Raw genomic sequence first — 25,117 nt, 5'->3', positions numbered from 1 at the left:
TTTTAAGTTTGTTTTTTAACACCAATAGAATATATAGTGAAGAGAGATAGAGCTGTTGTTGTTTTTCATGAGTTATTACACTATGCTATCATACTCTGAAGTTCCCAGAGGTTCTTGATGGTAGGGTAGTTACCCTCCATGCTAAACGACTGCAGAGTGCTGTACTTTTTATATTGGTGATCCATGATTTCCTCACAGCATCTGAAGCTGTCTCATAGCATTGTTCCTTCTTTTTCTGCCTTCAGTCTATTCAATTATTTTAAGACAGGGTCTTGCTCTGTTACTCAGGCTGGAGTGCAGTGGTGTATTGTTCATGGCTTACTGAAACCTCACCCTACTGGGTTCAAGTGATCCCCCCACCTCAGCCTCCTGAGCAGCTGGCACTACAGGCATGTGCTACTATGCCCACCTAATTTATTTTGGTAGAGATGGAGCTTCACTGTGTTGCCCAGGCTTGTCTTCAACTCCTAGGCTCCAGTGATCCTCCTAGCCGCAGGCTTTCAAAGTGCTGGGATTACAGGCATGAGCCACTGTGCCTGGCTGGCACCACTTTTTTTTTTTTTTTTTTTTAAAGACGGTGTCTCGCTTTGTCACCCAGGTTGGAGTGCAGTGGCATTCCAGTGATCTCGGCTCCCTGTAACCTTCACCTCCTGGGTTCAAGCGATTCTCCTGCCTCAGCCTCCCAAGTAGCTGGGATTACAGGGACCCACCACCACATCCTGCTTTTTATTTTTAGTAGAGACAGGCTTTCACCATATTGGCCAGGCTGGTCATGAACTGGCTTCACTTATACAAAGAAAGCTTGTGTACTTTGTTTCAGTTATTGACTGAACACATAGCAATGCTTTTTGGCTGCTGGATTCACAGCTAAGTAGTAAATAGTTGAGTCCCTTAGAATGGAATAGGGTTGGGAATGGGAGATGCTGAAGACTTTACTTATATAGTAAGGTCTTTGGAAGGTATAATTTTAGTGACCAGAGCATTTTTGAGATACCTCTTGCTGTGGGAGCGTACTTGAATCCCTGTTTTTTGGTTGTCCAAAAAGATCCCATGAATTGTAGCACTTGTGCATTTCTTCCTTAATGTGATACAAGTAATCATAAAGTAAGTAAAATTTATTAGAACTTGTTCTATTAAATAGTAGTAGTGGTAGTAGTATTTTTAAAGAGATAGGTCTTGCTTTGTTGCCTAGTCTTGTCTCAAACTTCTGGCTTTAAGCCATCCTCCTGTCTTGGCCTCCCAAAGCACTGGGATTACAAGCATGAGTCACCTTACTTGGCATAACTGATAATATTAAGAACTGTTATTGACAGTAGTGAGGGTGTTTCCTTATTAAAGGAAATTTGATTTAAAGGAAAGATATTTAGGTGAAGAGAAAGTTATTTTCTTTGTGAGTTTATAAGATATGTAGTATGTAAATTATGTCCTCTTGTCACGTAAAGTGTGTGCTGTATTTTGATGTTAGCTCTTCTTAAAAAAATTTTTTTTTCTCTTTTTCTTGTAGCTGGGTTTCTAAGTATTTAATCAATGCTCAGAAAAGTTTACTTTTACTCTGGAATAAAATCTCATAAAGGTGGAACAAAATAGGTAACAATGATTGGCCTCTGGATAGAAACATACTGTGGAATTTTAGTGAGGGACGTCTAGGGGTAATGAAGTCAGGATTTAGTGAATATTCAGGAGTCTGGCGTAGCAGTGCATACAGGCACAGGGATAAATAGGGTCTTTTGGGAGTTAAGGATAAAGCAAAAAAAAAAAAAAATCTGAATTTTAGGCCAAAAAAAAAAAATTAAAGAACATCATTATGCCAGCATGTACTTTTTAATGGCAGTATCAAATGTAAAAGCATCATGGAACATTCATTGATATTGTTATATTTTCAGGTGTCTTTACTGAATTTTCACATGGGTCTGACTAATGCCAATTTCTAGTTGAAAACCTGATGATTAATTGCAACATTTTGCCGCTAGTAGTAGTATTACTCTTTCAGGTTATGCTTCTTGACTGAGTCTCTTTGCAAATGTATTTATCTCACTGAGTGCAAGTCAGCCAGCTGCCACATTGTAGCTACCAGGAGGCTTAGTTTTCTGGCCATATCTCCTAGGCTCTTGGGCCCAGGCCTTCAAAGAAATATGTTAGATTTTTGTTTGAACTGAGAAAATTTTCCTCTTTGAGTTTAAGTTTTTAATCAAGAACGTGTTTATGGGCTACACACTCAGATTGGAAGCTAATAGTAAATAAGCATTTTTGAAGTTATTTTCCTCTTCTCTTGCAGGTTTGTTCCAGAGAACAAGTCTTCAAACATATTTGCTATATTGACACTTAGCTGTCAGGGGACTCAGGCTTATGAGGAGGTATTGTTACACAAAACAGTGTCTAGTGAAGACGACAAGAAAGAGGGGAAAGGATCGGAAAAAGAAGCTGAAATACTATAGAAAACCATGGTAAGTTATTGTGGACATTTTCATAATTTATTTACAAAAGACTCCAGTAATTTAAAATTGGAAATGTTAACAGTGAGGGCAAATGAAAAACAATGGTGTAAATTTTTTGCTTTAGTGTTTTAGATAAAGATGGCACTCTACTATTTAAGCAAAGCAACTGAATTCAGATTTATTATAAGCCCTATAAACCACAAGGTAGGGCCCCATGAGCCTGTAGGCCATGAATTATCAAAACAAAGGAGGGAATGCTCATAAATAATATTTTCTAATAAAACTGGCGTTAGCTAACTGATACAAATAGCTAGGTTTTTTTACTTTAAGTTCAGTTTTTTTTTCTCATGGAAATTAATTCTGAATCAGTCCTTTAATTAGTAATAGGAATGATGTTGAAGTTTATAAAATGTGTAAATGTTTAACTGAAAAAGTCACCTCTTTCGCGTATTTTTCAAATAATAGGGTCAAGTGCTGAGTATAGTAGGGACACTGAAATGAGAATCAAAGAAACCTTGCTTTTTGTGAAGAGGTCAGACTTAAATAGAATTCGTGATGTTAGATTAAGTCATAATCTTTGGTGCCTAGGCTTTTAATTGGTAAAATGTGTGGATTTTTTCTCCTTTAGTATTATTAGTTCTGGAGGGTGTTGTGTGAGGTTTTCTCCTAAGTATAAGCAATAAAAGGTTTCATTTCATTTCTTTTTTTTTTTAAGACAAAGTCTTCCCCTGTCACCCAGGCTGGAGTACAATGGCATGATCTCAGCTCATTGCCACCTTGCCTCACTGCAAGCGAGTCTCCCTGCCTCAGCCTCCTGAGTAGCTGGGATAACAGGTGCCTACCATCATGCCTGGTTCATTTTTTTGTATTTTTAGTAGAGACAGGGTTTTGCCATGTTGGTCAGGCTGGTCTCGATCTCCTGACCTCAGGTGATGCACCTGCCTCAGCCTCTCAAATTGCTGGGATTATAGGCATGAGCCACTGTGCTGGCCAAGGTTTTAAAAACACATTACAAATGAGAGAAAAAGCCCAGTATGTTTGGAATATATTGCTTTTGTTGTTGTTTTGTTTTTTGGTTTTTTTTTTTTTGAGATGGAGTTTTGCTCTTGTAACCCAGGCTGGAGTGCAATGGTGTGATCTCGGCTCACCGCAACCTCCACCTCCTGGGTTCAGGCAATTCTCCTGCCTCAGCCTCCTGAGTAGCTGGGATTACAGGCACGCGCCACCATGCCCAGCTAATTTTTTTGTATTTTTAGTAGAGACGGGACTTCACCATGTTGACCAGGATGGTCTCGATCTCTTGACCTTGTGATCCACCCGCCTCGGCCTTCCAAAGTGCTGAAATCACAGGCGTGAGCCACCGCGCCCGGCTGGAATATATTGTTTAGCAAGTCTGATGGTGGTGATGTGTTATGATTTTTTTGTTGTTGTTGAGACAGGGTCTTCTCTGCCACCCAGGCTGGAGCGCAGTGACATGATTATAGGTCACTGGAAACTCCGATTCCTGGGTTCAAAGGATCTTCCTGCTTGAGCCTCCCAGGTAGCTGGGCCTATAGGCGCATGCCACCACATCTGGCAAGTTTTTAAATTTTTGTAGAGGTAGGGTTTTGCTTTGTTGCCCAGGCTGATCTGGAACTCCTGGGCTCAAGCAATCCTGCTGCTGCCTTAGCCTCTCAGAGTGCTGGGAATCATAGGCATGAGGTACTGTGTCCAGCCTGTTGGTATTTCTTTAAATGTTACTTGCTTTTAAGATATTTGTGCCAAGGATTATAACTTAATCAGCTGGCTCCTTAGAGAAGAAATTCTAATATTTTAGATCTAGATGGTAGGAACAAATGTTAACTTGGGATTTTCCCTGTCATTTTAGCTAGGTGGTGAAATGTGAAAAAACCACACTGATTCTTTTGTATCTTACCATGTGAATTATTTGCCTCTGATTGTGCTCATTTTTTATAGTCTCCATGTTCTTATGACTAAAAGAAATGCTTTATTATTTATCAAAGTGGATGAAGATGTCTTCCTTAGTTTATTCTTTTAAAATTCAGCTTAGAGTTTCTGGTGTATAAATTTTATGCTTTTATATAATTTAATTGATGAATATTTTCCAGTTTCTCTTGTTACTTGGTCTTTAGATCTTCAATTGCAATGAGAATTTTCTCTTTCTGCCTAGTTCTTCAGATTTATTTATTTATTTATTTACTTACTTACTTAAGATGGAGTCTCGCTGTGTCGCCCCGACTAGAGTGTAGTGGTGCTATCTTGACTCACTGTAACCTCTGCCTCCCGGGTTCAAGCAGTTCTCCTGCCTGAGCCTGTTTTGTAGCTGGGATTACAGGCATGTGCCACCACACCTGGCTAATTTTTTTGTACGTTTAGTAGAGACAGGATTTCACCATGTTGGTCAGGCTGGTCATCTTGAATTCCTGACCTTGTGATCTGCCCACCTGAGCCTCCCAAAGTGTTGGGATTACAGGTGTCAGCCACTGTGCTTGGCCCTTATTTTTGAAACAGAGTCTTGCTCTGTTGCCCAGGCTGGAGTGCAGTGTCACTATCTTGGTTCACTGCAACCTCCACCTCCTGGGTTCAAGTGATTCTCCTGCCTCAGCATCCCAAGTAGCTGGGACTACAGGCACACACCACCACACTTGTCTAATTTTTGTATTTTTAGGAGAGACGGGATTTCACCATGTTGGCCAGGCTGGTCTTGAACTGCTTGACCTCTGATGATCCGCCAGCCTTGGACTCAGCCTTGCAAAGTGCTGGCATTACAGGCATGAGCACTGAGTCTAATTTGTTTTTTTAATACTTAAAGAAAATCTGTTTGGAGCTTATTTGAGTAAATAAGATTTCTCTCTATTTTTGGTTATACCTATTTCTTCAATTTTTCCTGTCACTCTTGTTTCATAATGCTTATCCTGTCACATCCAGTAGAATGTTAGATGTAACATTTTTGAATTTAACATTGGCAGTCTGTATTATTTGTGCGGTAAGTGACAAATGTTTATGTAATGTAGCAATATGTAGTTTTGCTCAGGTGTGGTCAGTGTGCAGGACTGGGTAATTTAGCAAGTACATAAGCCTAGCAAACAACCTAGCATCTCCAACTTTTCAGCTCTTTTGTTTTCTAGTACTTATTTTGGGATATATGAACAAATCTCACGAAGTGCTTAAAAACATTTGTTTCTTTATGGCAAACCGCTCCAGTTGGAAAACTGGTTGTGGATGTTGAGCAAGAAAGAAATCTAGACAGGTGATTTTTATTTAGAAAAAGAAGGTTTTAGAATCTGTTTTAGCCTATATTTATATAATGATTGAGGTTTTCACATCATTACCTTTTCAACTAAAGTTTTCTTTGCTTTATAGAGGACATTGACACTATAGTGTTAATTTACTGTTATCCAAAAAAATATGATTTTTAAACATAGATATTCAAACAAGAAAAAGAGGCAAGACTGTTCATAAAGAATTGAGAATGTTTTAGTTTGCGATGGACTTCAAAATATTTACCATGTACTAACACGTAATTTCATGTAAGTAAAGACAGTATAACCAGCTTTTAAATGGAATATTTTAGGCTTTATGGAAAACTCACTAAGTTATTCTTGTTCATTTTGCTATGTACTGGTACAAGTGTCCTTGTGATACTTGTAAATTTGGAAAAATTTGAAGGTTTTTGGACTCCAGAGTGTATAGGATCATGACTCATGTGTGACTCATGAGTGTATAGGATCTACTCTGTTAAATTTTCTTGAAATTCATTCATTTTCTGGGTGCTGGTCTGTTCCACTGTTGATACTTCATTTTAGTTAATGGTACCACCCATCCATCTTTATAGAGTATTTCTTGATACTCTCATTGATTTTTTTTTTTTCCCAAATGAGCTTTAAAATGATTTTTGTTGAGATTTAAGTAAATTAACCCTGAGGAGATTTTGATTGAGAACATATTTGTCAATTAGCTTGATTCATTTTACAGTGTGAATTTTTCCCACTCTGTATTTGGAATGTCTCCTACTAATCTATTTAAAAAATTAAAGCCTTGCACCAAAGGTTTGAATGTCAAATAGTTAACACTATTGCAATGTTTTTAATAGTTTTCTTAATGGTGTTCACAGATAACTTTTTATTTTGTATTATTCTGTATTATGAAATCTCAAATTCTAAAATTTAAATAGAGACCTGGGTCTTATTCTGTTGCCCAGGTTGAAGTGCAGTGACACAATGGTAGCTTACTTAACCTTGAACTCCTGGGCTCTAAGGATCCTCCTGCATCAGTCTCCTGAGTAGCTAAGACTACAGGTGCACGCTACCATGCCCAGCTAATTTTTTTTTTTTTTTTTTGGGGAGATTGGATCTTGCTGTATTACCCAGGCTGGTCTCCCAACTTCTGGCCTCCAGCAATCCTCCCACCTCAGCTTCCCAAAGTGCTGGATTGTAAGCATGAGCCACCATGCCCAGCCCTGAAATCTCAGTTTTTTAAGGTTAGAAATCTTGGGTAGTTTGGAAAGGTTAGAAGTCTTTGACAGTTTATGAGTCACTCACAATCCTGCGTTTCTGGGACTCTCTGGAAGCTAAGAAGTATGATTCTTGCAGATGATGCATGATGTGGATGACATTTTTTGAAGTAGTATTCAGAATGTGTAGATTCAGCTAAAAGATAACTGTATTCATTTGTTTATTTAGAGACGGAGTCCACTGTCACCCAGGCTGGGATGCAGTGGTGTGATCTCGGCTCACTGCCACCTCTGTCTCCTGGGTTCAAGTGATTCTGCTGCCTCAGCCTCCTCAGTTGCTGGGACTACAGGTGCATGCCATGACACCCGGCTAATTTTTGCATTTTTGGTAGAGATGGGGTTTTACCATGTCAGCCAGGCTGGTCTCAAACTCCTGACCTCAAGTGATCTGCCCACCTCAGCCTCCCAAAGTGCTGGAATTACAGGCATGTGCTACCGTGCCTGGCCAAGATATAACATTATAAATAATGCCAAGAGTGACCAAGGTGAACCTTACCAAAACATGAATGAAAGATCTCTTGTTTTCTGGTGAAGAGTTCAACAGAATGGGGTTTTACTTCCTACTCTTGAGCGTTTTTTTTTGTTGTTGTTTCAGTATTAACTGTTTCACAGTAGACAATCAGTGCTGTGGGTTGGCTAAAGATATATTTGTATATCATCCTTTTTAGGTGGTATTTCTTGTGTTGAAGTCATTGTTTTCATTCTTCTTCTAACAGAGATCTATTCGATCTTTTGCTAATGATGATCGCCATGTTATGGTGAAACATTCAACAATCTATCCATCTCCGGAGGAACTTGAAGCTGTTCAGAATATGGTATCTACTGTTGAATGTGCTCTTAAACATGTCTCGGATTGGTTGGATGAAACAAATAAAGGCACAAAAACAGAGGGTGAGACAGAAGTGAAGAAAGATGAGGCCGGAGAAAACTATTCCAAGTGAGTGTGGACTGACCTCTGGGTTGCTGTGCTACGTGCACAGCAAAGCTCTAAGGTCCTGCTGGATTGAGTTTGTGTTACATTGTTTTTTGGATTTTGTCTTATGCATATATGAGACTATATCCAAGGAAGTAAATGTTATGTGGAGATTTTCTGAGTTAAATTTGAAAGGAAACCTTGAAAAGAGTAAAGATTAGAGCTAGAGAAAGATAATGGACCTGTTTAGGATCCCTTTTGAGAAAACACCAAGCCCTTTAATGATCTTTTTACTTTGTTGATTCAGCCTCCTAAATTTTGAAATAAATAGTGTTTTGGTCTCTGGGGAGATCATAAAATATCATTTTTGTAAGGCATTTAAAAATCCTTGTATGGTATTTTTGACTGTACTATTTTCATCGATTCCCAGGAATTTAGCAGTTTCCTGCATACTGTAATTGCTCATTTTATATTTGTGGATTGGATAAAGGTCTAATGGGAACCATACCCTTTAACAGTTATAGTAGAATATTCTGAGTGCTGTGACAGTAATAGGTTAGTGAAACTGAAATGGTACCTGGAGTTAGATCACTAACCTTTTTATGCAAGGCTAAACTTAAAGTTATTGTTTTGAGCATTTGTCACTGTGATTGGATTAAGTGTCTAAATTTGAAAGATGGAGCTCGTTTGACTGTACTATATTAATAAATTTAAAAACATTGCTTTGGCTACAATTTGCAAACGGAAGAGGTTACAGAATTTTTTCTTCAGCTTTTAACTTTTAAATTAATGTGGTAAGTAGATAAATAACAGTAGGAAAGTATTGATAAATTGATTTTCTTCACTGAAAGATAGTATAAACTTTTTTTATCTTCAGGTGAAAGATAATCAGTTTTATTGCTGAAGAGTGTAATAATTTTTTAGCTATTTACAGGCAGTTTATACATTGTGTCTGGTCATAGTCTTGTCAGTTTGAAGGTTCTCGGACATGTAATTGTTGTCATATATGATGTCTGTACTAATGTTACTGTTAGATTTGGAGTTCATGTTCATTAGTAATATCTAATTATTTAGTTCTGTGTGTATCTCAGCTCTTCTGCAACTTAAATAGTCATGTATTCCAGATTTAAATTGCACTTTGTTACATGTTTATGTCATGTTAAAAACTTTTTTTATTATGGTAAAATATGTAATATAAGATTTGCTATTTTTGTTTAAAGTATATATTTCAGTGAAATTTTCTTTTTAATACAATTTCTAATTTTGTTTCTTCTCAAGCCTGGAATGTTTTGGAAAACACTCCTATAGAGTTGCTTAACTGGATGAGGTCTGTGATTTAAAGACTTTTACAGGATAATATGCTCCATACTTTTGTTTGAAGTTTTATTTTTATTTTTATTTTTTTTTAGAGAAAGCGTGCTCTGTTGCCCAGGCTGGAGTGTAGGGGTGTGATCATAGCTTATTGTAGCCTTGAACTCCTGGGCTCCAGTGATCCTGGGCTACATTAGCCCCCTGAATAACTAGGACTATGGGTGTGTACCACCATGCCTGGCTAATTAAAAAAAATTTTTTTTTGAGACACAGAGTCTTGCCACATTGCCCAGTCTGGTCTCAAACTCCTGGCCTCAAGCAGTCCTCCTGCCTTGGCCTCCCAGAGTGCTGGGATTACAGACATGAGCCACAATGCCGGGCCTGGATTTTTAAATATGGTTCTGGTGTGGATGCTCTTGGTTGTTTATATACAGTCTTTCCATTTTGTGGAACAGTTTCTGGTTGAGCCCTTGCCTATGATCCTTCCCATATAGTGGGACTCAAGGAGTACAGAATGATTCTCTTCTTACATCAGAGGCAGGCATGTCTTCCAAGGCCAGTTGTGTTCTGGTAATGGACATATGTTGTGTGCCTGGTGAGTGTTAAGCACTCTGAAGGACACAGAAATGGGTTGGGGGTAGCTTGTATTTATTAAGCAATTAAGTGTTTTCTATTGCCAGGCACTGTTAGGCAGCTTTTACCTATGTTCTCTTATTTTAACTTAATACTTTACCTTTTAAAAAACTGATTCAAAAGTCAAATAACTTATACAAAGTCCCACAATTTGTATTATTAGGAATGTTAGAATTCTGTTTTTAATTTTAAGTAATTCACATGTAGTAAATTCAAATACATTGGGTTGCTTGCTTTACAATAACTGTCATCTTCCAGTTTTGTAATTCAAATTCATGATTGTTTGAATTAGGAATTCATTTTCTGCTCAATCATGCTATCTTCTTCTTCTTTTTTTTTTTTTTTTTTTTTTTTTTTTTTTTTTTGAGACGGAGTTTCGCTCTTGTTGCCCAGGCTGGAGTGCAATGGCGCGATCTCGGCTCACTGCAACCTCCGCCTCCTGGGTTCAGGCAATTCTCCTGCCTCAGCCTCCTGAGTAGCTGGGATTACAGGCACCCGCCACCATGCCCAGCTAATTTTTAGTATTTTTAGTAGAGACGGGGTTTCACCATGTTGACCAGGATGGTCTCGATCTCTTGACCTCGTGATCCACCCGCCTCTGCCTCCCAAAGTGCTGGGATTACAGGCTTGCGCCACCGCGCCCAGCAATCATGCTATCTTCTACCTGTAGGCTGATAAGACCAAGTATATCATAATTATGATTTAGAATTTAATAACTGAGCTAATAATAGCTACTATTTATTGAGTGCCAACTATTGTACCACAGTATTTTTTCTGGTATCTTACAACAAATCTGCTAGTCTATATTATTGTCTGCTTTTCTCCACTTCTGTTTTACTTGTGAAATTTCCTGTACTCCAAACTTGCTTATGAGAAAGAGTGACTCTGAATCATTCATAAACTTTAACTTGCTTAAGGCCACTTAGTAAATATGTGTGGTTGAGCCAGGATTCATATTGAAATTTCTCTGACTCCAGATCCAGTTTTTTTAGCATCTATGCTTCAATGTCCTGTGAATAAAATGTGAAAGTACAGAGCAGACAAAGATGATGTGCTGGTTCTGGGAGTCTGAAAAAGCTTTATCGAGGAGGTAGCACTTGGAACAGGCTCAGCGGATGGATGGGTAGGGTTTTGGCAGGTGGTGAAAGTGAAAGAAAAAAATAAATTTCAGCAACAATATAGGTATGAGAAAGTATAATAAATGTTTAAGGAATAATAACTTGTTTATTGAGCTATTAATATCTGTTGGGCTCTGACCAAAGTTTATTACTTGTATTAAATGTATTCTCAGTACCACTCTGTGAGAAAGGCATTATTCCTGTTTTACAAATGAGGAAGCAGGCTTAAAAGAAGTCAAGTTATTTGAAATTTGTCCAGTGTCACAGAGTAAGTAGCAGAGCCAGGATTTGAACCAGGAAGCGATGCTGCTTTCTAAATTGCCTCCCAATATGGTAAGTGTCCAGGTGTTCAGTCGGACATCGAGGAAATTGTAGGTAGAGTGTTATACAATCAGCATCTTTGGAAGATTATTCTGGTTGCTGGATACAGTACTTTGGAGATGACAGAGGTCAGTCAGAAAAGCTAGTGAGGAGGAGGTTACTGAGGTGGTCTACATGAGAGGTAATAAAAGCCTGAAGAAACTGATTTGCAGGCAATAGTTTGATCGTGATTATGGAGGGAGAATTTATAAACCATTATAGTATTAGGTTTGGAAATAAGAGGACAAGGATACAGAGGAAGAAGGAATCAAAGATGACTGATTCTCTATTGTTAATATCAGACAATTGCCTACACTTGGGTCACTTGCTTTAAAATGTTTTTTATTTCTATACTTGTACCACCTTTATAGTTTTTCATTGACTTAGTGTTTATTGAGTCTTTATAAGTGTGCCAGGCACTGAACTCATGGCTGTATTATTTATAATTTCCTTTCTAGTTTCCCCTGCCACAATTTGTTTCCCTCCCTTCTCCCTTCCCATTTTATTCTCAACTATGCTGATTCTTCCCCAACTCTGCTGATTCTTTGCTTATAGCTTGAATGACCGTTTCCCATCTAGGCAGATCAAGATTCTGCTGAAGTTAGACTTTCAGTTTGCCTTGCTTTACTTCTCTAATATGACCTCTCCCTTTCCTGAACTTCGGAAGCAGTCATATAATGTCAGGGACCTGAATGTAGTGTTCTAAACAACTTTGGTTTGAAACTAGGCTTTGCCATTTTACTTTCTTGGTGAACTTGAACAATTAACTTTTCCGAGGTTCACATTTCTTGTCTTCCAAATGGAGGCTTGTTGTGAGATTTAAATGAGAATATGTGACACCGTTTGTGCTCAGATGTTACTTTCTCTTCCCCTTTTAAGCTGGGTGCTTAAACTGTTACTGCTTTTGTTGCTTAACTACAGAGTAAGCCTCAGGAGCAGGAGAGACTGTAACTCCTGTAATGTGTTTGCCATACTCAAACACTTGCTTATTTGTTGAAAGACTGCTAAGCTTAGTTAATATTTTCACTTGTGATTAAGGGAAATGAACCATTAAGAAACCTTTAGAATTAAAACCAAGGATAGATGAGCATTTTTCTTATGCACCTTTCATGACTTGATGTTCTTTGAGTGTTTGCTCTTCTAGCTACTCCTGGATTTGGAATGCATATGCTGGCAGTTTTTCTTTCCTTCCTCGGCTCTGTACTACATTCTTCTGCTTTCCCCATAAGCTAATATAGAATGAGAGGAACTTTAGAATGATATAGCTGGGAAGAACTTGAAACTCATCTATCCAGTAGTCATTTTACTGTTGTGGATACTGAGTCAGCAGGCACCACTAGTAGAATTCTTATAAATTTTAGATTTATACACTGATGTTCTTTCTCAATATACCATTGTATTCATGTCCCTCACAAATTCCCTAATTACTACTAAAACAGAAGGAAGTTTATTTTATTTTTTGAGACAGGGTCTCATTCTGTCAGTCAGGCTGGAGTGCAGTGGTGCAAACATGGTTCAGTGCAGCCCCGACGTCCTGGGCTCAAACAGTCTTCTCTCCTTGGCTTCCTGAGTGCCTGAGACTACAGGTACATGCTACTACACTTGGCTAATTTTTAAAAATTTTTTGTGGTGACAGGGTCTTACCATGTTGCCCAGGTTGGTCTTCAACTGCTGGGCTCAAATGATCCTCCTGCCTTTACCTCCCAAAGTGTTGAGATTATAGGCATGAGCCACTGCACCTGGCCAGAAGGAAATTTAAAAAGAACAATTTGAAAAAATACTTAAGAGAATACAGTATTTTTGCATTTTCTTGAACAATGTAAGTGTAGTAAAGAATTAAAAGATCTATAGTCTGAAATATGTTTCCCATTAAATCCTTGAGGGAAGATAGATACTTTATAAGCCTCAAATCTGAGACTTAATTTTGTGGATGCTTGGATGTCTGGATTTACATACTCCCTTATCAATTCTTAAGGATATTCAGGAAGCCAAATGATGATTAAGTTATGGTTTGGGAAGTGGGTTGTGAAAGTAATCATGCAGACTTTTATTTTTAGGGATCAAGGTGGTCGGACATTGTGTGGTGTAATGAGGATTGGCCTGGTTGCAAAAGGCTTGCTGATTAAAGATGATATGGACTTGGAGCTGGTTTTAATGTGCAAAGACAAACCCACAGAGACCCTGTTAAATACAGTCAAAGATAATCTTCCTATTCAGATTCAGGTGAGTACATTTTAACTGCACCTCTAGGCGAATTTGTAAAAAGGTGAAAATAGGCATTGACTTTGAAAGATTTATTAACAAGAATTGCTAATAGCAAGGCTAAACACAGACAAAATGACTACTACTACTCTGGGTCAATGACTAATTCATCACAGTTAAAACAAACTTCTGGTGATTTATACTCAGGATATATTTATTTACCAAATTAAGATGGCCATTAAGGTACCATCTTAAATTTTTCTGTTACATCTTGCTGAGAATCTTCATTTTTTCTAGACTAGGGCTCAAGATTATAAAGTTCTTGGAAGGGTTGGTGTAATGCAGAAAATAATTGGATGATTGAAAACAGCCTAGACGAGATACTTTCTAGAGACTAAGAGACTTTCTTATCAACTAGAGACTTTCATAGATAGGAAATTTTAAAACTGAAGACTCAGTTAATTTGTCACCTATTTGTTCTGTTAATGGGAAATCACTATTAATTCCTTGTCTCCAAACCTTTTTTACACTGGGGTGCATTTAGAAAAATTTGATGTTTGCATGTTCCTTGGAGGATGCTGCTGAAGGCAGAAGGCTCCTCAGGGATGAAGGTAACTGTTCTGGGATTCTGGTCATTCTAGGACCTCCCCTGCCAGCCTACCCCAAGGACTAATTGCATCACTGATTGGGAACCCCTGATCATCATTCAGTTTCAGATGCATATTGTCTGTGGTCTAATTAGATTACAGCTTTTGATACTTTCATATCAGTTTGTCTTCATATCCACACCACAGAAATAGATGTTGGCCTATAGGTCCAAACTTGTGAATTGTTGAGTGCTCCCCACCACCACTCACTTTTTAAAAATTACTTTCTTTTATTTGTATATCTTAAAAGGGGTATGTTTTTCAAGATGTATGAATTCTAAATTTGTTTTTATTAGCTTTGTTTCTGGATCATTTTCCTTCGTATTCACCAACTGACCCTCAAAACCATCTCTGATTTTTTGATACCATTCTTGATGCTCAAATATATGTTACTGATTGGCACATTCTCCTATATTAATTTTGGGGACACTATTTTACCATTCTGTCTTATTATATGTCTTAATATATGTTTTTTAAAGTGACAGAACATACTTGGCTTTTCCACTTTGGATTTTGATGGAGAAATGTTTTCTGGCCTTTTGTAGGGTTAAATTTATTTACCTTTCCCCCTTTATAAAAAAATCCTTTTGTGATCATTTGGAGAAGGAGCGTGAAATACAGCTTTATCTATTAAATGTGGAATACAGCTTTGCAAAATGGAAAGCTCATTAATCGGCTTTCTGGCTAACCATACTGGTAGCTTATTAGAATGTTAATAAAGTTCTCATTTCAATTTTTATGTTGTTTTAGAATTTAATCTGTATTTCGGCTTTTAGTATAGTAAACATTGTTACTCTCAAATCTAGAATTATCAGAGTCAGACATGTTACTGGCTTTTTCACACACATCACCCCCTTTCTGTTCCTTTCATGAGTCTTGTTTCGTATGAGAATAGTCATATTGCTTATCCTCAGGTGTTGCATTGTTGAAAAGTGATTGAGAACCAGTGCTATAGTAAATCAGGGATCTTATTCGGGAAATCTATCACATCTCTCCTGTTTTGAAGATACAGAAGATTGGGCCAAGCTGTAGTCATTGTTAGAGCTTTCTCTGCGCAGATCACAACTGTGTGAACTCCACATTGTTTCTCTCTTGAGTGAGGGTCTTTATTTGTGAGTGCTGCATTTAAAAATGGCTCTGTCTAGTTAGCAAGTATTTAAGGGGTTTACCCTGGAGAGAGTACAGGGTATACAGATCATCTCAAATTTTTGGAGACTGAAACTTTTTAGGCTAGAAAAGACTAAAAATGATATAAATATCTTTAGGTCTTTGAAATGCTGTCTGAGAGAAGGTAAAAGAGGTGTGAATTCTTAAGACTAATGGTGGATATTATGAGAACTATCTTTCAGTTTAACACAGCCAATAGATTTCTCCAACAATAAATCTGTGTTTGGGTAAAGGTACATTTTCTTGTAAAATAGGGATGATGATTGTACACTAATCTCTGATTAAATTATATACATGTACACACATTCCCACATAGATACACGTGTGTGCACATGTATTGTTACTAATAATATTCATGAAATTATTTTAAGTGTGATTTTTACAATTAAACCTTTCCCCTCCAGCACCCTTCGCCCCCACCCTGCCCAGTTTTCATGGTGTTTGTGGAAAACCAGTCTCTGATACGGTATTATTTTCTTACGGATCAAAAATCTTTTTCCTGAGCACTTAACATAGCAAATCTTTCAGTTATCTAAGTACGTTAATTAGCTGAAGTTATACTTCACCTTTTCTCTTCATATTCTTTCCTAGGATGATTTTAGTACTTCTTTGAGCAAAGGAGGAGGAGGATGACCAAAACTAGAAATCACTTAAAATTAGTCTAGTACAAAATGCATGTCAAGTTTATTATTTTGGGTGTGTCATATGGTGATCTGCATGCATAATTGAAAAATGAAGTTTGATTTATTCTTTGATAGACATCTTTAATTCTCTTTTAGTGGCAAAATGAATATGAGCTGTTTTTTGCAGTTTCTTTATATTCTGGTTCTTTCATCTACTGTATGGCCTTTCCCTTCCTTGGCATCTTCTGTTCAGAAGTAGGATAATGAGTTTTCCCTTTCCTAATTTTTTGTGATTGTTTAATGGTAAAATGCTATTTTTATGTAAGTGACTTTGAAGTCTTTTAATACATACTGATGAGCAGGGACCTGGTAGTGTCTCCATTCAGCCTGGCTATTGTATGTCAGGTAATAGATACTAAATTTCACTACTAAGAAAAAAAGCCCTGGTAACTATATTTAATGTATAATAATATATTAAGCATAACAATATATAAATCTGATCAGATGATTATTTTGTGGGAGGCCCCTACTTAAGTTGTATGTTAAAAGAAGCAATGTAGATTTTCCTGTAGATGTCAGATGACTTGTCCCATAATGGTAGGTCGCATTGGAAGATCTCTGAGACGTGTTGTCAGAGAAGGGGGGAAGTTACTTGTTTATACTCATCGTTTACTACTGGTGAGTGACTGTGCAGAGATACTTTTTCACTCCTACTTATTTGGTGATCTTTAAAAAGCTACATCATCTTATATTTGTAAGGTTTTTGCAAGTAGGAGTTCCTGTTTAGGCTATTGTATTAAAAGAGATACAGTTTTGGAGAGCAGTCCCAGCCATTTATTATTCTATACCATAATACTTCTCTGTAATAATTTTAAGAACAATAATTTACCATTCATCACATACTGATGCTGTTGGCAATTTACTTTCAAATGTTAGAATGGTTTTAAATATTGTTTCATAATTGCATAGATGGTTGACATTGTAGTTGCTTTTCAAAGAATGGAGAAAGGATCTTCTTGTAAGTTGGGAGGAGAGAAAAGTGTTATCCCCAATAAAGAACTAGTTAGAGGCTTTCTTTGCCTTTTGAGCACAGTAATATTAATAGTTAATAACATTTGAGAACTTAGTACAGGCATTCTTTTTTTTTTTTCTTTCGCGGTTTCAGTCTAACTAACTGGGTGATTTTGAAATTTTGGTGACTTTCAGAAACTCACAGAAGAGAAATATCAAGTGGAACAATGTGTAAATGAGGCATCTATTATAATTCGGAATACAAAAGAGCCCACTCTAACTTTGAAGGTGATACTTACCTCACCTCTAATTAGGGACGAATTGGAGAAGAAGGATGGAGGTACACATGCGTATATATGTATATATTTGCTGTTGTTATTTGTTTTCTTTTTATAAAAGCTTTGTTAACTGTTTTATGGATTTAGGAAATAACCTTCATTCGCTTTATGCCACTCTTTAATAGTATTTTAAATGGTTTTGTTTCTACATAATTAGTATATTTTGCAAAAATGTATGAATTCAAAATATAAAATGTTAATTCAAAAACCTGTGCTTGTCATGTTGATTTTAACTCTGCTTTAATTTTTATGTCATTTAGTATTCTGTTTTACTTTGTCTAGTATTGCATTAAGTTATTGGTATCAGCCAACTTAATTCTGTGTATTTTGGCTTAATGGTCAGATTTCAGGATTAAACATGGTCCAAAACACAATTGTTTTCAAATTTGCTCATTGTTCCAAAATTACTTGCATCCTTGCTGGGCACGGTGGCTCATGCCTGTAATCTCAGCACTTTGGGAGGGCGTGGTGGGTGGGTTGCTGGAGGCCAGGAGTTTGAGACCAACCTGGCCAACTTGGCGAAACCCCGTCTCTATGGGAAACACAAAAAAAATTATCCAGGCATAGTGGTGAGTACCTCTAATCCCATCTACTTGGGAGGCTGAGACACAAGAATTGCTTGAACCCAGGAAGTGGAAGTTGCAGTGAGCTGCACTCCAGCCTGGGAGACAGAACAAGACTCTGCCTCAAAAAAAAAAAAAAAAAAAAAATTATTTGCATCATATTGCTCTTGACTTCTAATAGCTATATTATCTTGTAAGATTTGTACTCATCTGTGTCTAGATTTGTTTTATAGTGTAAGGGATGTAAATTGGAAGGTTGAATTTTTTTAATGGATAATGTTCAGTAAATTTTTTTCTAGGGGGTTTGTGACCCTGTTAACATTTTGAATATGATTTATGTGAGAATCATGCTTTAAACTTTCTTCTGAAGTTAAGAAGAGTTGCTCTTTGGCAATGTCATCCTCATAAAAGTAGAGTGAGAAATCTATTCAGTTATTAGTAGTTTTGAGAAGTTCATGATGGAGTTGTGGTGTGCTGCTTTTTCTGGTGTTCTTATCCTGTCAAGTTAGCTTGTTTCTGCCTCTCCTTCCCTTGAAACTTGCCAGGTGATATTTCTCCTGTGTCAAACCTTTGACCAACTGGCCACTCTGTCATGACAATTTACAGCCTCTCTGGGCCAGTGGAGACTCTCTGTTGCTATTTTTCGTCACTAGACTTTCAACAAGTCCCATTGCTTACTGCCTTATCTGAAATACCTGTGCTGCAAGAAATATTGGTCAGTTTCTTAATTTATTTTAACTTAGTGATAAGGGTAGAGAAAAAGGTACCAGTGAAATTGGAATTTTAATTTTTGAGAGACATGACTCATAGGATGACATAAAAGTGCTAGACTCTTTTTTAAAAAAAATGTTTTTGGGATAACTAAAATCAGCTATATCATAATCCAGCAGATACAAACCAGACATATTTATGAGTCATATTTTAAAATCAGAGGGCATCCAGTCTATAATGGAGTTTATGCCTATGCATTAAATTTTTTTTTGCTGTAATGTAGTATCTTTAGCACCTCCGAAGAACCAATCTTAAATGGCTTAATTTTTTTAACAGCTTTACAGTTCATCATTAACTGTAGAACTATAAAATGATTTCTGAAGTGTCAACATAAATGTTAATTCTGGTAAGATGTGTTCTTCTTGACCCTCTAGTATAAAACCAACCATTTCTAAGTAGTGTTGTAATTATAGGTATTATTAAAAATTATTTGAGTATAGTGAGATGAGAAAAAGACTAAAGTTGCTAAAGGCTAGGTTAATTACATGTTTGCTTATATCTATCAGCCTCCCTTTAATTTCTTTTTTCAAAGTATTAAGGGAACATCAGTATTCTTTATTCCTATGGTTTTGTGTACTTATGTGAGATTTTGTTACAGCTTTCAGTGATACCTTTAAACTTAGTCTGTTGCCTTTGTAACTTTAACTTCTGTTTAGAGAAGCTGAAAACATTCTTAGTATGTTGTACCCTTGCTGGAATACTATTATAGAATAGATTTTGTAATAAAGTAAGGGAGTCATAGTCTCTGTTCAAGGTGTTTGAGTTACTAAAGGATCGAAAGACCTCTATGAGCTGATTCTCATCAGCTATTATATGGGATCAGGTAAGGTGAAGGAATCGGCTTTGATCTAATGTTTTACACGTTTTACTTCCTTTCCTTTTGAATGGCAGAAAGATTTGCTTTGCTCTTGTCCTTAACATCCCAATCCTGTTGACGCATTTGATATCTTTTCTAATTTGCTCATTTTGTCTAACCTGGGTTTTGTCAAAGACAATTTTTGATCTTTGCTACTGGCTTGCACATTCCTGGGCAACTTGGAGGATCTAGTATATAATTGAGCATTTCAGACCTGGGCTGTACCATTCTGTTTTCTCACACTAGACAGCTGCTCATCCCCTTGATGCAGTTCTTCTTAACTGCATGGGTTAAAAGCACAAGATTCATTCAGGTTCCAGAAATTTCTGGGGTTGAAAGTTATCCCTTTTTTCTTTCTTTTAATTTATACTCATTTTTTCCTCGAAGTTAAAAAAAATCCACTGTAACTTTTTTCTTGGAGACATTTTCCTGTAGTATCTTAACTTTCTTTCACCTACCCCTACCCAAACAAACTGTTCACAATACATACACACCTCACATCTTTTGTTTCTCTCTCTTAACTTGCCACATATTTGAGTAAAATCTAAAAAAGAAAAAAAAAAAAGCATGGTTGGGAGCAGACAGAACCAGAGGACTGGGGCATGAAACCTTTTTCCTCAGGATTGTGCAGAATGGATCTAACTACCTACTCATTTCATATCACGGTTTACATTTTAAATTGCCGTAATACAGAGTGAATCTCTTTGGTATTACAAACTGTTTCATAGGTAAGTTTCCTCCTATGCTGTCAGTCTTCTTTCTGCTTTCTAACCCCTTACATGAAGGCCCTGTAGAATAACCATTTCCTCATTACTACATGTTTCCTGCTAACGAAGGCATAGGAGAAAAAGCACAGATCTTGGTGTGTAGCAGTCTTTTGTTTGGCTTTTTTGTTTTTGTTTTTGTTTTTTTTTGGAGGCAGTCTCGCTTTGTTGCCCAGGCTGGAGTGTACTGGTATGATCTCAGCTCACTGCAACCTCCGCCTCCTGGGTTCAAGCAATTCTCATGCCTCAGCCTTTTGAGTAGCTGGGCCTATAGGCGCATGACACCATGCTTGGCTAATTTTTTGTATCTTAGTAGAGACGAGGTTTTCCATGTTGCCCAGGCTGGTGTCAGACTCTTGAGCTCAGGCAGTTTTCCTACTTTGGCCTCCCACATTGCTAGGATTACTGGTGTGAGCTGCTGAGCCTAGCCTGGTTTGACTCTTAACTCTGTTAGTTGCTATTGCTGTGTGACCTTGGGTAGGTTTCCTCATTTTAAATTGTGAATTATAAAAACCTTAGAAAGTTGTTTTGAGGTTGAGAGAATTTAATGTGACTTGTACAATAACTGGCACATAGTAGTTGCTCAGTAAATAGTAGTAGTCAACTTATTGAAGATTGACAGCACAAACCCATCTACTCAAACTCTTAACAGTGAAAATAATGTGCACATGGTAGGTCCAAAGAAGTCAACTCAGGCACAGTTAAACTCTTAATCACTGAGTGATTTGTAGTATTATAATCAGTATAATGATTTATACAGTGCTAATAATAAAAACCTGGTATATTGTATAGCTTATGATTCATTGAGGGCAGGTGTCTTTTTGTCTGTTCTTTATCCTTAGCACCTCTAAGGGTACCTAATATATAGTAGATGATTTTTTAAAAGTTCTATTAATCTGTTAAGTGAATTAACAGAGTCATCATATTGTCTGATTAACTAGGACTCTCCAGTGTGTAAGAAGCATTAATGGGCATCTCATAGTTCAAGACATATATGTTGGAGATTAATCTCTGTTAAGATATATTTATAACCATGTGATAAGCACTTCCTCATATATGATTTATCTTAAAAGCCCTCACATGGTCCTATGGGGTAGCTAATTGCTCTGTTTTGTAAATGAGGAAAATCTCACGTTTTATTCAGCTCCCCTGACTCTACCTCTAATATGTGGTCTACTTTCCCATTATTATCTAGGATTACTGCCTAAGTGGTTAAGCTGATCTGGTCATTCTGAGCTTCACACACAGTCTCAGTTTCTTTTGGTGCTTGTGATTTTAAATTAGAAATATATTTGCTATTAAAGTGGATGATAAATTATCTGCTTATTTATAATGCAGTTTGAAACCAGGCGGATAAGGAAACTACAGAGACCCTGTGGCTTAGACTTAAGACAAACCTCTCTCCTCAGTAATGGGGTGGATTTTCAGGGCTTCACAGAGTCCCTTCATATTGGTGCCAGTGTGAGCTCTGTCTCCTTGGCAGAAATTCACTAGCATATATCTTGCTAGGGTCAAGGCAGTAGGCTTTACAGGATAGCCATCACAGCTGTGAGTATAATGATGCAGGAGGCTTTATTTTCCTGCCTTCACTAGCTTCTGGATCTTTATTATTCAGGGCAAACTTATTGTTATTTTTTTTGTTTGTTTTTTTACGATGGAGTCTCATTCTCTTGCCTGGCTGGAGTGCAGTGGCACAATCTTGGCTCACTGCAACCTCTGCCTCCTGGATTCAAGCGATTTACCTGCATCAGCCTCCCGAGTAGCTGGGACTACAAGATGCACACCACCACACCTAGCTAATTTTTATACTTTTAGTAGAGATGGGGTTTCACTTCGTTGGCCAGGATGGTCTTGATCTCTTGATCTTGTGATCCTCCCGCCTTGGCCTCCCAAAGTTCTGGGATTAACAGTCATGAGCTACTGCGCCTGGCCAATCCAGGGCAGACTTTTAGGCGCTGTCTTTCCAGTGGCTGACTGCCACTGAAGAAAAGTCGTATCAAGTGACATTAGTCACATAAATTAGGAGAACAGTTCTTTCTCTGTTTTACCTTATTGCTACACTTACCTGTTTGTGTGTGTGTGTGTGTGTGTGTCTGTCTGTATTTTTTTTTTTTTTTTGAGATGGAGTCTCATTCTGTCACCCAGGCTGGAGTGCAGTGGCATGATCTCGGCTCACTGCAATCTTCATCTCTTGAGTTCAAGCAGTTCCCTGCCTCAGTCTCCTGAGTAGCTGGGATTACAGGCTCTTGCCACCATGCCTGGCTGATTTTTGTATTTTTAGTAGAGGCAGGGTTTCACCATCTTGGCCAGGCTGATCTTGAACTCCTGACCTCATGATCCACCCGCCTCAGCCTCCCAAACTGCTGGGATTACAGTTGTGAGCCACTGGGCCCAGCCTACCTGTTTATATTATTATGTGCCCATGTTTTTTGCTTGGGACGTGTCTTCTCTCCATAAAGTTTCAAGGAATTGAGAGACAAGGGGCTGTCAGAATATTCTTAGGCTAATTAGAAAATTCTGTCAGCATAGACTTAGTAGCTCAGTTTGATCCTGATTGTCAAGGAGCCCCCTCATGATACTGAGCTCAATTATTTTAACTTTGAAGAGCCCAGGTTCCAGACGTGTAACTCCTGTTTAATGCCGTCATGTTTTGTTTTGTTTGCTGGCCCCATCTCCAGGCTAGTGTTTTGTTAACAGGGGTAGATAGTTAGCTTGCATGTAAGGCATTGAGAGAAACTGACCGACGTTTCCTGCAGTATGATGTGATTCTGGTCACTGATTTAACCTCTAACCAAATGAGCATGGTTAGGCATAATAGACTTTCCAGTGCTTTCATTGCCAGAATGTTGTATGTACCTTCATTCCCTGATGCTAGGTTACTGAATAATACATTTTCTTAAAAGCTGTATTCCTGGCCATGCTCGGTGGCCCATGCCTGTAATTGCAGCACTTTGGGAAGCCAAGGCGGGCAGATCACCTGAGGTACAGAGTTTGAGACCAGTCTGGCCAACATAGTGAAACTCCATCTTTACTAAAAATACAAAAAATTAGCCAGGCATGGTGGTGGGCACCTGTAGTCCCAGCTACTCAGGAGCTTGAGGAAGGAGAATCGCTTGAACCAGGATGTGGAGGTTGCAGTGAGCCGAGATCATGGCACTGCTCTCCAGCTGAGCAACAGAGTGAGATTGTCTCAACGACAACAAAAAAAGCCATATTTCTTTGCGTTTGGCATTTTTGTCACCCCCCAACCCCTGCCTCCCCTTGCTTTTTCTTACCTGTTTCACTGGTCACTGTCGGAGAAAATGAGATGACTGACAGTTCTATTGCTGCTAATTGAGAACTCCAAGATGTGTTATTAGACAAGTTTTGATCCTCCTCAAAATTTAAACACCTTCATAAAAGTTTAGAAATATTAAACTTAAGATTCTGCTACCAGGAGTAGCAGTGTTTTCCCAGCAGCAGCTTTGCAGTTGCCATGTTAAGTGAAGTTTTTTTTAAAGGAATGAAAATATATAAAAAAAACTTTGTTATTAATTATATAAAGGAAATAGATAATCTGTGCTTATAAATAGCACTATATTACCATATGAATTTATATTGTTTTAAGATTAAGAACTTGGAAAAAGATAAAATGAGATGAATTGTATCTCCTCTACTGTTTTCTGCGTCCTGATACTGAAACCATTTTGGATCTTTTGACTTTCTGACTATCAGAGCATGATGAAACATGGTCATTCTGGTGATGATGAAAAAGGGAATCTGGTGCAGGTCTTCTGTTCAGTGCCTGTCCCTTTCATCTCTTTTTCGTAGAATCTATTGTCTTCAAATGTTGACTGTCTGTAGCAAGCCGGTGTTGCAGTTTTCTAAAATAAGAGTTTGTGGTTATAATTTGACTTTGGGATGACGTAATTTATTATTTTTTGCCATTGTCTCCCATTAAAAATATATGTATTATAATCAGAGTAAGATGCTAATTACAAGCTCTGATCCCTGGATGAAAGTATTAGAAAATACAAGAAGAATTTTGGCTTGCCTTGCCTTTTCCTATCCTCTGCCTCATTTCCCTCTTCCATTGTCTTCCTCTTCCTGACATTCCTGCTTGGTAATATGATAGAATAAAATTTAGCTTGCCATTGTATTCATTTAAAAATTGACATTTAAAAAAATATGGTCCATACTGTTTATTGGGATTACATTATTCAGCAGTCAGTCAACCTTTGTCATGTCTAACTCTGAAGAGATTCTAAACATTCATTTTCAGTACTTTGTTTTATGTGATATGTGAGCTTTACACAGATGCTTGTATTGACCACAGTTAAGCATTTTGACATAAAAACATTAAAGTGTGCTACTTGTCTATCTTGGATCACTATAAAGACAAAATTGGGCAAGTCCAGGAGCTTTATCACCTATGAAATAAATACCCATAGTGCATTTGTTTATAAATAAATCCAGAGTAATAATCCTTTTGAGGCTTCCAATTTTATGGGTAAAAGGGAGTAATGAAACATGTATTCTGATTTTGTTACAATGCAAATAACTGCTGTAGAGCTCACCTGGTCAGAAAATAAGTGTGTAGCACTTCAGCCTTTACAGGGTCATGGCCAGTAAAGAGAACCACAATTTTTCCTTTAGTAAATATGTTTTCTATTGGCATTATGCCTTTTTTTAGTTAATGACATTTCATCAGTTAGAATAAATACTGGCTGGGCATAGTGGCTCACGTCTGTAGTCCCAGCACTTTGGGAGGCCAAGGCAGGTAGATTGCTTGAGTCCAGGAGTTTGAGACCAGCCTGGGTAACATACTGAGATCCCGTATCTATAAAAAAATTAGCTGGGCATGAGGGCACATGCCTGTAGTCCCAGCTACTCAGGAGGCTGAGGTGGGAGGA

At 37.7% G+C, this 25,117-nt stretch overlaps 1 protein-coding gene across 7 annotated transcripts in view; it reads left to right on the top strand.

The window, feature by feature from the left end:
- STRBP (spermatid perinuclear RNA binding protein) overlaps nt 1–25,117 on the top strand; it is a 172,644-nt gene that overhangs the window by 93,241 nt on the left and 54,286 nt on the right. For all 7 annotated transcript variants that reach the window (XR_012516672.1, XM_039474645.2, XM_039474641.2 and 4 more), the window contains exons 2-5: nt 2,276–2,444; nt 7,665–7,885; nt 13,341–13,506; nt 17,129–17,273. Coding sequence is in view for 6 of the 7 variants with exons in the window: in XM_039474645.2 (XP_039330579.1) it covers nt 2,442–2,444; nt 7,665–7,885; nt 13,341–13,506; nt 17,129–17,273 (535 nt within the window). In the remaining variant the exon portion in view is untranslated. The remainder of the gene's footprint in view (nt 1–2,275; nt 2,445–7,664; nt 7,886–13,340; nt 13,507–17,128; nt 17,274–25,117) is intronic.

The sequence above is a fragment of the Saimiri boliviensis genome, chromosome 2, assembly GCF_048565385.1.
Source record: "Saimiri boliviensis isolate mSaiBol1 chromosome 2, mSaiBol1.pri, whole genome shotgun sequence".
In the NCBI taxonomy this organism is placed as follows: Eukaryota; Metazoa; Chordata; class Mammalia; order Primates; family Cebidae; genus Saimiri; species Saimiri boliviensis.
The sequence above is the reverse complement of the archived record's forward strand: the minus strand, read 5'-3'. Positions and strand labels throughout refer to the sequence as shown.